This window comes from Meriones unguiculatus, chromosome 16, assembly GCF_030254825.1.
Source record: "Meriones unguiculatus strain TT.TT164.6M chromosome 16, Bangor_MerUng_6.1, whole genome shotgun sequence".
NCBI classification, from domain to species: domain Eukaryota; kingdom Metazoa; phylum Chordata; class Mammalia; order Rodentia; family Muridae; genus Meriones; species Meriones unguiculatus.
The window spans coordinates 4,788,518-4,804,641 of record NC_083363.1 but is presented as its reverse complement, the minus strand read 5'-3'; the positions used below and the strand labels follow the sequence as shown (position 1 = coordinate 4,804,641).

The window sequence follows — 16,124 nt, the reverse complement described above, 5'->3', positions numbered from 1 at the left end:
AAAAGCTTTCATTTGGGCTGGAGAGTTGGCTCAGCAGTTGAGGTCTCGTTGTTCTTACTAGAGGACCCAGGTTCAGATCCCGGCACCCACGTCAGGTGGCCCACCACTACCTGTAATTCCAGCTCCAGGGGATCCAGTGCCCAGTTCTGGTTTCCGAGGGTCCCCACACACATGCAGCATACACACATACATACGTATATGCGTGCATACATACACATATAATACATATATACATACCCATACAGGCACAGAAGAAAATGTTTTAAAACGAAAAAGAATTATTAAAACTACGTCATTTATTTTGACTTCATGTGTATGGGTGTTTGCCCGCACGTGTTTCCGTGCGGAAGCGCTCGGTGCCTGCGGAGGCCTGAAGAGAGCATCTGTTTCCCAGAACTGGAGGTGCAGATGATTTGAGCTTCATGCAGGTTCTGAGGACCAAATCCGGGTCCCCTGGGAGAGCAGCCAGTGCTCCTAACCACTGTGCTGTCTCCGGCAGCTAAAATGGCTTGCTTTTATCTGTGCTCAAGGACGCTGCTTGCTGTGTCCCTCTCTCTGTTTGCAGAGCCCGGGGATCAGCCTGTGCCTGGACAAGAGGCTTGAGAGGGCGCTTGAAATAAACACCGTTGAGAGGGAGCCGGACAAGGGCCCACTGGGTCCACACTCAACAGGCCTAAACCGCCTGTGACCATTTCCCAAGGCCACGTATGTCACAGTTACCTTTTCTCATGGCTGTGATGAAATGCCAGGCAAGAGCAACTTGCCAGGAAGTAGCTTATTTTGGCTGCCGGTAATCAACCGTGGTTCGGAAAGTAGGTGGCCAAACTGTCATCAGAAGCAGAGAGATGGGTGCTGGCCCTCAGAGAGAGATCAGCTCTGCTCCTTGGCTTTTCTTTGTTTGTTTCGTTTTTTGCTATTTTATTTGTTTGTTTTTTGGTTTCCGTTTGCCGAGACAGAGTTTCTCGGTGTAGCCCTGGCTGTCCTGGACTCTCCTTGCAGACCAGGCTGTCCTCGAACTCACAGCGATCCTCCTGCCTCTGCCTCCCTTGTGCTGGGTCTAAAGGTGTGCGTCACCACCTGGCTCCCTTGGCTGGCTTTTGATCCTGCTTGTGCCCCACCCATGGGAGGCTGCTACCCAGGATCAGGACAGATCTTCCCTCTTCACTTAGCCCTGTAGGGGGACACCCGACAGACACGTCCAGCAGTGTGTCTCCTAGGTGATGCCACGACCAGGCAGGTTGACACGATGAACCCTCGCAGTGTTCTGCACGGTCTCTGCCACCCAGGGAGCATTCACTCCCATTACCTTTAGGTATCCTACCACAGTCCCCTGCTTCAGAGGCTTTGGAGCCATGGGGGGCTCCTCAAAGACAGTGGCACTGCCCAGCCAGGCCTTAGGCCTTTGGTGACATGAGCGCGACCCAGGCTGTCTGAGGCGCACAGCCTATACATCCGTCACAGAGGACAAGTGCCTCCAATGTTTGCTTCTTCCTTGAAAGTCCCTTCTGCATCGTGTAAAGAAGCGTCTGCAACCTCAGAAGTGTTCCACAGGGTTGGGGAGATGGTTCTGTAGTAGGAGCATTTGCTATGTAAGTGTGAGGACCTGAGTTCGAATCCTAAGACCCACATAAAAGGTCAGGCACGGTTGTATGTGCCTGTAACCCCAGCACTGGGGAACAGAGACAGGGAACACACATACATACCACCTCTCTCTCTGTCTCTCTCTGTGTCTCTCTCTCTCACAAACACACAGTCCATTGTTGAATGGAGACCAGGGTGACTCTGCACTGTTGTCAACCAGCTGTGCAGACGGCAGTTGTTCTAGCAACAAGTACAATGACCCTGAAGTGCAAGTACATTCACACTGGAAAATTTAGTGCCAAACAAGGAGCCCTCCAGCTCCTATGTGCTTATTTTATTTTATTTCCTAATTTATTTGGTTCTTTGAGAAAGTCTCTCCCCAAGTAGCCTTGGCTACCCTGGAGCTCACTCTGTAGACCAGGCTGGCTTAAAAATGACAGAGACCCACCTGCCTCTGCCTCCTGAGCGCTGGGATTAGCGTTGTGTGCCACCACCGCCTGGCTTGAAAACTTAAACCTTTAAAAACTGAAGGGAACATTTCAATTCTGAAGTAATCACAGACCCTGAGTATGTGGCGAAGATCATATGAACAGGTCCTGGCCCCTTGACTCGGTTCCTCCACTGCTCAGTGGGCACAGCTTGGCTGTGATCTTATAGCAAGGAGTTAGCGCTCGTCCCTCGCAGGGAGAGGCGATGGCCCTGCCCTCTTGGCATCACAGCAGTGAGCTGGAGGGAGGTTGGTTTAGGGCGTAAGGAAGAGCCAGGAGCCTGCAGCGAGCTGTCCCAGTTGACACTAGATGGAAAGCATCTGCTGGCTGACCCCATCCAGGGGCTCACGAACTCCCTGGGTGTCCTGTTCTACTTTGTGGCACTGAGCCTCAGCGGCCTGCTGAGGTTGAGGGGGTCCCCAGCTTCTTCCTTGATCCAGAGCCTGATGGAGACACAATTCTCAAGGGGAAAGTCTCACTGCGGAGCAGAGAAAGGGTGGAAGGCGTGAGCCCCAGGGACTGTCACAGACAGGAAGGGCACAGAGGCCAGGAGGTGCATGTGTTGGGGGAAGCCCTCCTTCCTGCACCGCAGTTGCTGTTGGGATCTCTCTGTGGTGACTGACGGTTGTGTCATTTCCCCTCTCAGCTCAGCTCCAGCTCTGCGCCGTGGCCACCGTGCACGCCGGCTTGGGGCTCTCACTCCCACACAGCAGCCCAGGGCCTCCTCACAGCTGCCCCGCAGACAGAGCCAGCGTCCACCCACCCAGTGCAAGCCAAGCAAGGTCTAGCCTGGGATGAGAAGAGAGGAGAGGAAGGGCATGGTTGTTAGGGGACTGTCCTCGGCTCTGAATAAGGGTTTCTTGTCTCTGGGCTTGTTTTCTGAGTCACTGTCCTCCCAGGACAAAGCTCAGGTCACCCACCAAGCTCAGGGTCACGGGGCCTGTCAGCATCCACTTCACTCTTCCAGCTGGCCAACGAGGGACCCAGTGGCTAATCTTCAAGGCCATCAGGCCCTCCGGACTGTAGATCACCTCTCTGTTTGCTGGAGAAACAGCCTAGATTTGAGATGCAGGGGTTTTTTTGTTTGTTTTGAGGGGCTGCTGTTCTGGAGGGGAATCTGGGGTGCAGCTTGGAGCTGCCCCTTCTGCATCTCCCCTGTGCTCTCTGTGGTCTGACCACAGGACTGGCTGAACAGAGAAACAGTCTGCGGGACTTAGGGACATCAATCATGTCTTCACTCGCTCACCCACAGGCGTCTGTTCCCAGCAGGGCTCACGGTGGCAGGGAAGAGGAGACCGAGGCACACACGGCTTCTGCTGGGGAAGGGGGTGGGTCCCCCACACTGGGCAGAGGCCTGGGTGGCACTGTCAGGAGAAAATGGGTTCCTGTGGCTAAGCGTATGTGGGCAGGTCTGGATTAAACATCAAATAGAACTCTGCTTACAGGGTGTGGTGAAGTCCTGCACTCCGGGCACTCAGGAGGCAGAGGCAGGAGGATCTCTGAGTTTGAAGCTAACCTGGGCTACATATTAAGTTCCAGGCCAACCAGGGCTGCATAGAAAGACCCTGTCTCAACGGACATGGCAGTGCACCCCTGTAATCCCAGCACTCGGGGAGGCAGAGGCAGGTGGATCTCTGTGAGTTCAAGGCCAGCCTGGTCTACAAATCGAGTCCAGGAAAGCCAGGGCTACACAGAAAAACCCTGTCTCAAAAAACAAACAAACAAGACCTTGTCTCAAAAGAAATACCTATTTTCTTCAGGATTTGCCGGAGCCTCCTCGCTTGGCGCTCTGGCGTAAGGAATATGGGAGCAGGGACATTGGTAAAATCTGAGGAAATGACTGAGGCACGAATGCCAAGGTAAGAGGACTGAACCCCTTCCTTGGGGCCCAGACGGAGGCTCAGAGGGAGGGATTTGAAGTGAGGACCCCTGAGTCAGCCCTGCAACTCTAAGGTCAAGGTGACAGAGGGCTGGGCACCAGTCAGTCCCCACCAGCGTCTGGTGTGACAACAGGGTTGCTCAAATGGGGAGGGGACAAAGCCTGAACTCAACAAGCAGCGACAGGGCTCCGAGTCAGTGCCGCAGAGGGTAGGCGGGCAGCCCTGGTGTGCAGGCTTAGCCAAACCCTGGTGCCAAGCCCCCACGGGTTCCAGTCCCGCCTCCCCTCCTGAGGCATCTGACGCCAGATTTTGAGGCTTTGGTTTTTGTTGTTTTCAAATAAGCTTTATTTTCAGAGCGTCTTATGTTTACAGACAGTATAGAGACTCCACAGACATTGCCCCTCACCCTCACCCCGGTTACTGCTTTGCATGAACATGGTACACTGGTTACACAGGGTGGCCTAACACCGATGCATTGTGGGTAACCTGCATTCACCAATTCACTTTGCTCCAAATGGCAGATTCTAACAAAAATGCCTGATGTCATCAGAAGCCCTTCACAGCCCTAAGAGACTCCTGACCCTCTGGGGGAGTGGAGCCACACAGAGCAGCGCTCTTTTCTGCACGGCCCATGGCAGGCCGCCCAGGGAAGGGGAACTCAGACAGCAGTGGGTTCCAGTTTGGCCGCCTGATATGCTAAATGCCACTGCAATATGGTCCCTCCCTTACTGGGTCTGCATTTGGGCTAATACAGCTTAGTCGCTCTGGGGTCAGGGTGAGGGGTCGTTGGCATGTTCAGACCTGGAAATCTGCATTTTGACAAGTTCCTTTGGTACGTGTGATGCCAGATGTCAGAGACCCCAGGCAGGAACCCAGACCAGGCTGCCCGGTGCCCTGCGTGTCTGGACTTGTTCTACCAGAGCAGAGGGAGGAATTAAGCCATCTCGATGAGACGCATCTTCCCAGCACAAAGCATTGTGGGACAGAGGTTCACCACCTTAGCCAAGAAAAGCTGGGGTCTGCCTGCTGCCACACTCATTTCCCAGCCCCCCTGTCTTCTCACGTTTTCCATTGCTTATCAGGCACCCAAAACACCTTGGCGGTACCAGCCCACCACCTAAAGCCCTGGGGCTCAGTGGCCTTCCATCCCTGGCTCTCTAAGGGACGGAGGACAGAGTGACCCAGGAGCGACTGCCTTTGCACCATCTGTAGCAAGCTGACTACTGTCCCCCCCACCCCCCTTCACTAATTACATATATATATGTACATATGTGTGTGTGAGTCCTTAGTCCCAGCCCTCTGGGAAGGAAAGGACCCCACAGCCAGGCGATGGCCCATACTTTGGTTTTAATACAGCCTGCTGTGATCACAGCTCCCCCCCCAGCCCCCCAACAGCAGGTTGGAATTCTGCACCCTCAGGGCCTGATCCCTAGGCCACTAGAAGAGAGTTCTCTCAGCTCAGAAGGCTACATTCCCGTAATCCCCGAGATGTAAGTAGTGACGGTGACGTGGTGGTCCTGCGGCAGAGTGTGGTCCTGTCGTGGCCTCCCGGGCCCCGCCGAGGCCGGGCCGGACGGTCACTGCAGCTTCATGCCACTTCTTCGGCGAGAGTCCTTCCGGGCTATGGGGCTGAAGTTCTGGATCTCTTTGTAGATGTGTTCTGTGGAAGGCGTGTGCTTTAGGGTGTGTGGGGGGAGCCCACCCTGACAGTAGAGCCCCCACAGGAGACGGGCTGCGCCTGGGCACAGCTGTGCCACCTCAGGCCGCAAAGGAGGGCGGCTGGGGGAGGATGGGAGCATCCCTTACGTTTCCACTCATCCACAGTGAGCTTCTCGTGTTCTAAGGAATCATCAAGTGGCTGCTGGGCCTCTGTCTCCTCCTCGGGGTCCCGGAAGGGCTCAAAGAAGGGGTGAGCGAGTGCCTGGGCGGCGGTCAGGCGCTTGTCCACGTCCAGCTCCAGCATCCTGTCCAGCAGGTCCGCAGCTGCGGGGACATGACTGTGAACCCTGCTCCTGGCCTGCGCCCAGATGGCTCTGGGGGTGGGCTGCAGGCACTCTGGCGTTTGAGGCGGGGGGGGGTCAGGACTCACCCTGGGGGCTGGCACGTGGGAAGAGCTGGGTGAAATCCTTCTTGGGGCTCTGGGGCAGAGACTGGATGTAGGATTTGGCCTAGGAGACAGAAAAGCGTACGATTCTTCAGGCTCTGGCTTGAGGGGAGACATCATGACTGAAAGGCTGTCGGATGAGGACAGGATGAGGACAAGAGGGTCCGCCAGGGCAGAGGGACCCCCACGGGAAGGCGCCAGGCAAGGCCACTCACCGCCTTGTCTTTCAGCTTCTGCACAAACTCAGCACCCGGCACCCCAGTCACCTTCAGAATCTGGGTCAGCTGGTCCAGGTCTTGGCAGCCAGTTAAGGCACAGCCTTGCTCTCCGCAGTGCTCTGGGCCTGCCTGTCCCACCTCTAGTCTTGCTCTATCTAGCCAGCCTGGCAGATTCTCCTGGCTACAGCCCTACCTGACCATCGACAGCTCTTGGGACATTTGGAGCAGGTCCCTGGAGGATTTCCTGACAGCCCAGATGAGGAGAAGGCAGCCGAGGGTGGGCCTTTCCGAGACACCGCCCCAAGTTACCCTCCCCTGCCCCCTCTTCATGGGCCACCCCATCTCTCCACCTGTCTGGCCCATGAAGGCTTCTATCTGCTCAAGACTGATTTCCTAACAGAGGTGGGGATGTGGCAGAAGGACTCGTTTTTTTATTTGTTTTGTTTTAATCACTTGATTATCTGCGTTTTTCAAACCATTCTAGGGGGCTGGAGAGCACTTGCTGCTTTTCCAGAGGACGGGAGTTCAGCTCCCGGCACCCATGTTTGGTGCCTTTTATAAACCTGCTAACTCCAGCTCCAGGGATTCTGGCCTCCCGTAGTACCTGCACACACATACACATGAATAAAAATAAATCTTTGAGACCACGGGTTGCTTAGCAAGCATGGAATCCTGGGTTCTGGTCCCAGCATGGTGACACCACGCGCCTGTGACCCAGGCACTTGGGAGGTGGCGGGCGCGAAGGGAAGGCAGCAGTTCAAGGTCAGCTTTGGCTCCGTACACTGAAGTGTCAAGTGTGGTGGCGATGCACCCCTTAAATCCCAGCCCTCTGGAGGCAGAGACCAGCTCTAGCACGTTCTAGGCCAGCCAGGGCTACTGTCTGAAGGGCAAAACAAAATAAGACAAATAATTCTTCAGGGGTCCCGTTTGGCTGCGGGTCACGTTTCAATCCCGCTGCTGAGGGAACGGGTGCTCGGACAGATCTGCTTCTAGTAAAGGATACAGTCCTTTCCCTTGAACAGCGTCTTGCCGGTCAGCATCTCCGCCATGATGCAGCCAACGGACCAGATGTCCACTGCCAGGAGGGAGGGGTGTTACTGGACGCTTGCCGGTCTGTGGGGACGTCGGCGGGGCCTCCCCGGGAAGCCGCCCACTCACCTGTCTGGTTGTAATGCATCCAGCTGAGAATCACCTCGGGGGCCCTGTACCAGCGGGTCACCACGTACCCGGTCATCTCGGGGTCCGCATGCCGCGCCAGCCCGAAGTCCAGGATCTACGGCTCAAGGGACACAGGGAGAACCAGCTGGCTGGGGAGAGGGGCTCCCAGGGACCCCAAATTCCACCCACCTCCCCGTCCCGTCCGTGGCGGAGCTGCTGTGACCCGCTCACCTTCAGCTCACAGTCTTCGTTCACCGCCAGGTTGCCCGGCTTCAGGTCCTGGGAGGGAGGACAGAGAGGGAGGATCACGTTGAAGCAGGGCCAGCAGGTCCTCTCGGATCAAAGGCGCACGCACGCACGCACGCACGCACGCACCCAAAACCCATTTCCCATGATACACTGCAACAGCTGATGCACTGCTCAACTTCCCCTCCAGGCCTCAGTTTCCTCATGTGTAAGACGACATTGGACTCCTACATTCTTTTTCCACCAGTTAGAGCCTGACGTGCCAGATGGGGGGGGCAACACAGCCATTCTGCGGTGCTCACCTCGAGGCCGAACGGTCCCCGGCCCATGCTCCCTAGAACCGTGGCTCTCCCTGCTCCCAATTCCTTGGCCAGCAGAGCACCCCGTTCCTACTCCCCCACCACAGCCCGGAACCCTGGCGGAGACCGCACTCACCCTGTGGACAACACCGGCAGAGTGGATGTACTGAAGGGGAGGGAGAGAGAGAGAGAGAGAGGGAGAGAGAGAGAGAGAGGGAGAGAGAGAGAGAGAGAGAGAGAAGGGTGGTGAAGGCAGCAGCTTCCATACCCTCGCCACGCCCCCTCCCCGCCTCCCTCCCCCACCTACCTTTAGACCTTTAAGCATCTGGTATACCAGGTACTGGACCTTGTCCTCACTGAACTCCATCCCCATGAGCTTCTGCAGGTCCGTCTGCATGAAGGGCATCACCAGGTAGCTGGAAGGCAGGGGGCCTTTTAGCTCCCAGCCTCCCGAGAGGCTCAAGTGTGACCTCGGGATGGGGGACAGGGGGCAGAAGGAGGGCACGACAGGCGCCGCGGAGACGACGCCGGGCAGGAAGTGTGGGGTGTGAGCGCTTATGCCTGTCATCCCAACACCTGGAGGGCTACGCCGGGCTCTGAATGTAAGGTCCAGCCTGGGTTACACGGTGAGTATGAGAGCGGGCTTGTCTACACAACACCACCCTGTCTTGAAAAAAACCAAGCAAGAACAACAGAAACCAGGGCTGGAGAGGTGGCTCGGCCGAAAAGAACACTTGCTGTTCTTTCAGAGGACCCGGGTTCAGATCCTGGCCTCCTTATCAGGACACTCACAACCACCCGTAACTCCAGTTCCAGGAGCTGATGCCCTGTTCTGGCCCCTGTGGGGGACTGCAAGCGCGCACATACATACACATACACACACACACACACACACACACACACACAAACAAGGCAGACAGGACTCGAGGAACAACATCCGAGGTTGATCTCTGACCTCAGATCCACACACATCAATGCACACGTACCTTTACACACCTCTGCAGCTCCATACACAGGAACACATAACCCCAAATAAGGAAGAAGATTCGTGAAGAAGCAGCAGCAGCAGCAGCGCCCAGCCTGGGCTCCTGGCATCGCTGCCACACAAACCTGGCTGGCAGAGCTCACGGTGGATGCTGGCATTGGTGCATGCTCAGCAAAGCCACTTGTCTGTGCTCCCACAAAGGTACCCCAGCTCTGCCCTCCTCCATACCCACAGCAGAGCAGCTGGGGCGGGGGGGTGGGTGACACCCAGCGGGCTCTGGTTCCGCTTACTACAAGGTGTCTGCCTTCCCAGGAAGGAAGCAGGAAGCAATCCTCAGAGAGTGCAGGAAGAGGGGGCCTGTGGCAGGTCAAGGTCAGGACTGTGACTCAGGGCGGTAACAGCCAAGTTCAGAACACAGGTGTGTGCATAGCACGTGTGCGCGCACACAAAAACACACAACTTTCTTGTTTTGAGCCAGGGTCCCATTAGGTGGGCCTGCCCGGGCTGGAACTCGCAGGGCTCCCCTGCCTCCTGAGAGCTGGGATTGCAGGCTTACAGCAGGCGCTGTGTGCGTTGCTTCTTTAGGTTCTTGCTCGGGACTGTAGGGACCACTCAGCGGTCGGGAGCACTTGTTGCTCTTCAAAAGAACCCAGGTTCAATTCCCAGCACCCACATCAGGCAACCCACGGCGTCTGTGACAGGGGCTCTTGCCGAGTGTCCTTCTCCTGGATGCCAGCTCCCTCACGCACCTGGCAGCCCTCCTCTCTCTCTGGTTTTCATCTGCTCACCCTCCATAACTTCCGGCAAGCCTGGACTCTGGACCAACATCATCTCATCATGTCCTGTTTGACCTGCCCTGGGCCTCAGCCATCTCCCCTGGAGGCGAGTCTAACCTGGTCTACAGCCAAGCTCTTCCCTCCTTCGGTTTCACATGCTCCGAAGGTGGAGTTCATTATCTTTCCTCGAGGTCTGTTCTTCCTCCGTGGCTTCTAGGTAGGGACTGGGTCGCCTGTGCCAACCTCCCCCAGCCACCATGTCCAAACAGATGCCGGCACAGTCCGAGTGGCCTCGGGTCGGCCATCAGACTCCCACTCCGTAACAGAGACTGACTGCATCACCGTAGCGTGGTTGGGGTCCTCAACACTGGCTTCTCCCAGGGGCTCCCTGCTCCTTTCTCATAGCTGCTGCCTGGGGCCCCCAAATCTGACGGGTGGGATCAACACCCCCAGGACTGGGGGGCTGGGGTGCGCGTGTGACTCGGCTGGCAGCATGCTTGCCCAGTGAGCACACAACCCTGAAGTCAGTGACCAGCGCCAACTTTTGAAATCTTAGGATCAGAAGTTCAGGGTCATCCCTGGCTACATAGGTAGTTGAGGGCCAGCCTGTGATATAACAGAGATCCTGTCTAAACGCAGCACGAGACACAAAAGCTCTCCCTCAACCTCCGTGGCACCGAGGTAGGATGAGAAGCTTGACAGAAGCCACTTCCGGCCGCCACTCACACCCTGAATTCTCACCATCACCCAGTCGCCCTTGCCCAGGCCCCCGGCCAGAAAACCTGACACTTGGTAACTAAACTTTCTGCTTGTTCATAACAGCCAAACTGCCTTAGTCAGATTGTCCAGAGCAGCTTGAGCTTCACTTCCTGCTAGGAAAACCCCCTTAGGTATCGTCAGGTTCAGGGTCACACCTGGGCCCAGGGATTGGGATGCAGAGGTAGCGCACACCCTGTGAGAGCCAGCGGTCTTGACCCGTTCAGGAGCTGGGGGGAGGGGGCAGGTTCCCCGCAGTCCCTTCCACCCAAAGCTGAGGCACTATTCCAGAGAGGGCGTCCTGTGAGAACCGCTAGGGGGAACCCCTGTCCCCCATACGCTGGAAGCTACCCTCCCCCAAAGTAGTCCCAAGCTGCCGTGTAGATCTGCCAATGCCCCAAACCCAGCCCGACTCACAAATCATGGAAGTTCCGAAGGGAAGAGGCCGGGGTGAAGACGTCCAGGAGCCCGATGACCTGGGGGAAGGGGTCACCATGGAGGCTGGGCTGCGACCACCACCCGGGGCCCCCTCCGAGGCAGAAGGTGGCCCCAATGGCAAGAACAACGACGGAGAATCAGGCTGAGATCAAGGTAAGCCCACGGCTCCCAAATTTGGGGTGTGGGGTGAACGGTCCCACTCCCAGCTAACACATCTTGAGAGAAAAGGAGTGGAGGATGAAAGGCCTTCCTGCCTCCAGGACCTCGGGACCCTGGACCTCTGGGCCAGCCTTGAGCCTGTCAGACAGCCACGTGCCCAGCCACGTCTGTCAATCTGCCCTCCCCAGCTGGTTCAGAGCAGAGCCAAGCCCCTCCAGCTCACAGCTGCAGGCCACTGAAGAGACCTTGGCCCTACAAGGTCTCATCAGTATCTGAAATGGATCCCAGCCCTCCCAGCTGGTCCAGAGCCGGGTCACTGGCTGTTTCCATCAGACAGGGCAGTCAAATGGTCAGGCCCCAGGCTGCCTTGACTTCCACAACTCAGCTCCGCCGCTGATGAACTGCATAAGTCCGGGGGAAAACAAAACAAAACCTTTCCGTGCCTCAGTTTCCTCATCTGTGCCACGGCTGGCATGTGTTACCGAGAAGATTATATAAGTCAGCCGTCCCCGGCCTACATTGATTACTCAGGAAGTATTTGCTGTTAGTCTTGGGGCCCCGGAAGGGAGACAGCATTAAATCAAGTGCCCAGGCGCAGCAGAACGGGGGTTCTCCCAGAGGCAATCCCAAAGCTCCTCTGCACCTGCTTCCTCCTCCCAGTCGAGATAAGGCTGTTTTTTCTGGGAAACGACCGGGCAGGCCCTGGCACCGAGGAGCTGGGCAGAGGGTGGGGCAAGGGAGAGTCCCCTGGCCCCGCACCCCAGCAGGCCGCTTCCTGGGGGCCTTTCCCCCTGCCCTCGGATCCCCAACACGTCCACGCCCCTGCCGCAGCCTACGTTCTCATGGTGCATGTGCTTCAGCAGCAGGAGCTCGCGGTAGGCTCGCTTGGCGAAGATCTCCGACTGGAAGGGCCGGCTCAGCTTCTTGATGGCCACCTTCTCCCCCGTCCGCTTGTCAGTGGCCGAGCTGCGGGGTCACGGGCAGGTGAGGGGGAGGGGCGGCGCAAGAGCCCCAACTCCTGCCCCTCCCCGCCCCTCCTGCCCGGTCCTAGGCCACCCCGCTCCGTGCGTATTCGCCATGCTGGCTGGAGCCATGGAATTTGGGGGCCAGCAGAGTGCGTGCGTGTCGGGGGGGGGGTTGGGGGGAGACACCCGGAAAGGGGCAGAGCAGGCCGGGAGTCCCTGCTCTGCCGTTTGGCAAGTTCCCCTCTGGGGCCTCCTCCGCGACCGCAGGGAGCCGTCCCTCCCGCGAACTCCGAGGTCCCTCTTAAAAGTTACAGCCTCGGAGAGCCAGACTGGGCGGCGACTCAACCCACCGGGGGCCCCACTGCCTCCGGCTGAGCCCGGGGAGGCTGCCAGGAGGGGCCCGCGCGACTCCCCGGCCTCCCGGGGTCCCCGGGGTCTCACCACACCGCGCCATAGGCCCCGCTGCCGACGTGCGCGGGCGCCAGGTAGGTCTTGGGGAGCTCCCAGGCCGTCTTGTTGATGTCCTGCTTGTAGAAGCCCCTCTTCCGGGTGAGGCTCATCCCGCACCCCGTGGTGGCAGCGGCTGCGGTGGCTGCCCGCGGGCTCCGGGCCGGGGTGTCCCGCCGAGGTTCCCTCCCGCCCCTCGCCCGCTCCTCCCCCCCGGGGGGCGGTGCACCTGCCGCCTCGCCCAGGTGCGTCCCCGCCCCGGCCCGCCCACCCGCCGTCCGCGCTCCGGGCCCCGCCCATCCCCGGCCGAGGCCGCGGGCCCCGCCAGCCACCTGCCGCAGGTGCGGGGTGGCCAGCGGGAAGGGGTGCCCGTGAGGCCGCCTGGACCCTTCCAGCCCTGCAGGAAGAGCCAGCGGGGCGGGGGCTGGGGGGGGAGGACGGCGGCGGGGGCTGCTGGTGGTGGGGAGGAGTTGATGGTTGGAGAAGTAAGACCTCACAGATGCGAGGCCTGGTCTGTACTCTATACACAGGGGAGGCAGAAGCAGGAGAATTGCTGAATCCAGTTCAGGACATAGTAAGTTCAAGGGTGAGACCCTGAGAAAGAAGGAAGAGAGGGAGAGAAGGAGTGGGGAAAGAATAGAGACAGAGAGAATGAGGAACTAGGAAGAAAGGAAGGGAGGGAGGGAGGAAGGAAGGAAAGAAGGAAAGAAGGAAAGAAAGAAAGAAAGAAAGGAAGGAAGGAAGGAAGGAAGGAAGGAAGAAAGGAAGGGAGGAAGGGAGGAAGAGGAAACAGTGTCACCCTTGGCTACAAAACAAGTTAGAGGCCAGCATGGGTTACACAGCACGAGCCTGACTCAAAACTCCTTTAAAGATGCAGAGATTGTTCAGCAGCGAACAGCCTGTACTGCTCGCTCCTGAAGAAGGCCCCAGTTTGGCCATCATAGACATAGTTAAAAAATAAAAGGGGGGGGCATGGTGGCACGAATCTTTAATTCCAGCACTCAGGAGGCAGAGACAGGTGGATCTCTAAATTTGAGGCCAGCCTGGTTCTACAGAGTGAGTTCCAGGACAGCCAAGGCTACACAGAGAAACCCTGCCTCAACCACCCCCAGGTCCCCTCCCCGCAAAGAGAACAGAAACAAAAACCCACCACCGCAAAGTGAAGGTTGTGGCAATTCACGGGGTTCTAAATGAGCTCCCGTGGCGCCCCTCCCACTTCTTTTCTTTCTAAAAAAAAAATCACGACTCCCAGATCCTAAGGTTCATTCTCCCTGTTTTAAAATCTGAAACAAAATCCAGACATCAAATTATCCTTTCCGTGAAAGGTTCGGTGTCTTACACCCAGAGTCAAGAGCAGCTAATTCTACAGTCCCTGGTGACCACAAAGATTTCAACGCCCAGGGGAGTCTGTCGTTGATGGTTTGTGAGACAAGATCTCGCTTCGCGCCTTAGCTGGCCTGGAACTTGCCAGGTAGACCAGGCTGGTCTCTGACTCAGAGACATTCCCCTGCCTCTGGCCCCACAGTAAATTTCCAGTCCTGGGTAGAGGCTTTTGTTTGATTTTTCTAAGGCCACGAATGGCCCTCTTTTGTGTGATCCTGGGGAGACTTGGTTCTCCGTCTCAGTCCTGGAGTTCTGGAGCTTGTGCGCGCCTGGGTGTGTCCACACCAGCTCCCTGGCTTCCCTGCGGAAGGAGCCAGCCTGCTGCTGTCGGAGGAGGGAGGCTTACAGGAGAGCCACCAGCCGGCCGGGTGACCCCATCAAGCTGTCCAGGGACCCCAAACTTTGCGCAGCTGATTCTCCCACGCAGGCTGCACTTCCTTTGTGGGAACAGCCCCACAGACATGCTTAACACGTGCTGTGGCTGGGCGCATCTGTCTTATTCATCTCAGGGACGTATGAAAGAATGCGTAAAAGTGAGAGATAAACATGCAGGCTTGCCATGAACCTGCCATTGGCATGCCTTACGTATTCCCCTCCAGGGCAGAGAAGGCTGGTGAGTCAGGCTGAGCATCCTCACCAGAGAGGTGACACAGGGGCACGGAGGAGGTAAGTAATTAGCCAAAGGTCACAAGGCTGGAGAAGGGCAGAGCTGGGCGAGTGGCTGGCATGGTGGAGCCGGGAGCCCAGGGTCTTGGCAGCAAGGCTCAGTGGTGTCTCCAAAGCGCCTGGGATGGTTGTAAGGATGTGGCTCCCTCTGCTCCCTCAGCTCAGCCCACTCCCTCCCCGCCCCTTTTGCTGGTCCTGAGAGCCCAGCGAAGACAAAGGAAGTGCCCACAGTAGGAGTTTGGGACCCTTTGGGTTGGTGTTTCTGTGGTTTAAGCAACCCTGTTTCTAGAAGCCAGATTCCAGGGCCTCCGACTCCTGGTATCCTTCTGGGTTGAGAGAAGAAAAGGGGCTCGGGTCTCTGCCGTGGGTAGAGCTGAGCCCAGAAAGGTAACCCAGGAGCGCTGCCCCCTAGCACAGGTGGCTACTCTGGACTCCTCTTGAGCAAGGGTCAGGAAGTGACTCAAGCCTTAGACTCAGCTGACGATGACCCTCACCTTGGGCCTTGCTGGGCTTGGGTTTACTCAGCAGCCTGGCAGCCTTGGAGGGAACTGCCTTCAATCCAGTGAGGGGAGTCACTAGGGAAGGAGGGGGAGGAGGAGGGAGGGGAGGAGGCCTAGAAAAGAGGAGGAGGGAGAGAAGGAGGACCAAGAGGAGAGAGGGGTGGGAGGGGAGGAAGACTAAAAAGAGAGGAGGAGGGAGGGAAGGAGGACCAAGAGGAGAGAGGGATGGGAGGGGAGGAAGACTAAAAAGACTACAAAGAGAGGAAGAGGGAGGGGAGAGGAGGAGGGAGGGGAGGAGGAAAAGAACAGGAGGAGGACCTGGAAGAGAAGAGGATGGTTGGAAGAGGAAGAGGGAGGGGAGAGAAGGAGGGAGGGGAAGAGGACTAGGAAGAGGGGGGAGGAGAGACGGGGTCACCAAGTTTATCCTGGGTAGCTGGACTCTTTGCCCCTAGCTCCAAGGACCTCAGTCCCCCTCAGGCACTGGCTCTCTGTAGTGCTGTGGAGGCAGAACGTCACCTGACTTCCCGGCCCTGGCACTGCCTCTGTGTGACTCCAGAGCAAAGTCCTCGCACACTTTTAGCCTGAGTGTCCTTGTAAAACAGGTGATACATACAAGCGGGCAGAAGTCCCTTTCTTGTGAGGTCGTCCGGACAAGCGCGCCTTTCCCTCCCACATTTGAAGAGATGTTAAAGCTGGGCCTGTGATCCCAGCTCTTAGGGTGGCAGAGGCAGGCAGCTCTCTGTGAGTTGGAGGCCAGCCTGGTCTACAGAGCGAGTCCAGGACAGCCAAGGCTACACAGAGAAACCCTGTCTCAAAAACAAAACAAAACAAACCAAAAAAAAAAAAAAACAAAAAGAAAATATTAAATATACATTAAACATTTTTAAGAGATTTATTTCTTTTTATTTGATGTGTGTGAGTGTTTTGCCTGGTGCCCACGGAGGCCGGAAGAGACCTTTGGATCCCCAGAGTTACAGGCAGTGAGGAGCCACCATCTGCAGGCCAGGAACCAAACTCAGGTCCTCTGTGAGGGCAGCTGGTGCTCTCAAGCGCCAGGACATCCCTCTTGCTCCCT

The 16,124-nt window shown here is 57.3% G+C and overlaps 1 protein-coding gene across 1 annotated transcript; it reads right to left on the bottom strand.

The window, feature by feature from the left end:
* Window positions 1-4,271: 4,271 nt before the first annotated feature.
* Mapk13 (mitogen-activated protein kinase 13) lies at window positions 4,272-12,699 on the bottom strand. Its single transcript, XM_021633482.2, has 12 exons — window positions 12,495-12,699; window positions 11,925-12,054; window positions 10,909-10,967; window positions 8,282-8,390; window positions 8,111-8,140; window positions 7,661-7,708; window positions 7,430-7,544; window positions 7,275-7,346; window positions 6,269-6,348; window positions 6,039-6,117; window positions 5,756-5,932; window positions 4,272-5,609 (listed from the first exon to the last, which is right to left on the bottom strand). The coding sequence occupies exons 1-12, from the start codon at window positions 12,611-12,613 to the stop codon at window positions 5,527-5,529; spliced, it is 1,101 nt and encodes a 366-aa protein (XP_021489157.1). The 5' UTR covers window positions 12,614-12,699; the 3' UTR covers window positions 4,272-5,526.
* Window positions 12,700-16,124: the final 3,425 nt, after the last annotated feature.

Coding starts and splice junctions, on each gene's coding strand:
- Mapk13 (XM_021633482.2), bottom strand. CDS start 12,613: ATGAGCCTCACCCGGAAGAGGGGCTTCTACAAGCAGGACATCAACAAG. Junction 7,545..7,660: donor ACGAAGACTGTGAGCTGAAG/GTGAGCGGGTCA, acceptor CTTGAGCCGTAG/ATCCTGGACTTCGGGCTGGC. Junction 7,347..7,429: donor GATGCATTACAACCAGACAG/GTGAGTGGGCGG, acceptor CCCTCCTGGCAG/TGGACATCTGGTCCGTTGGC.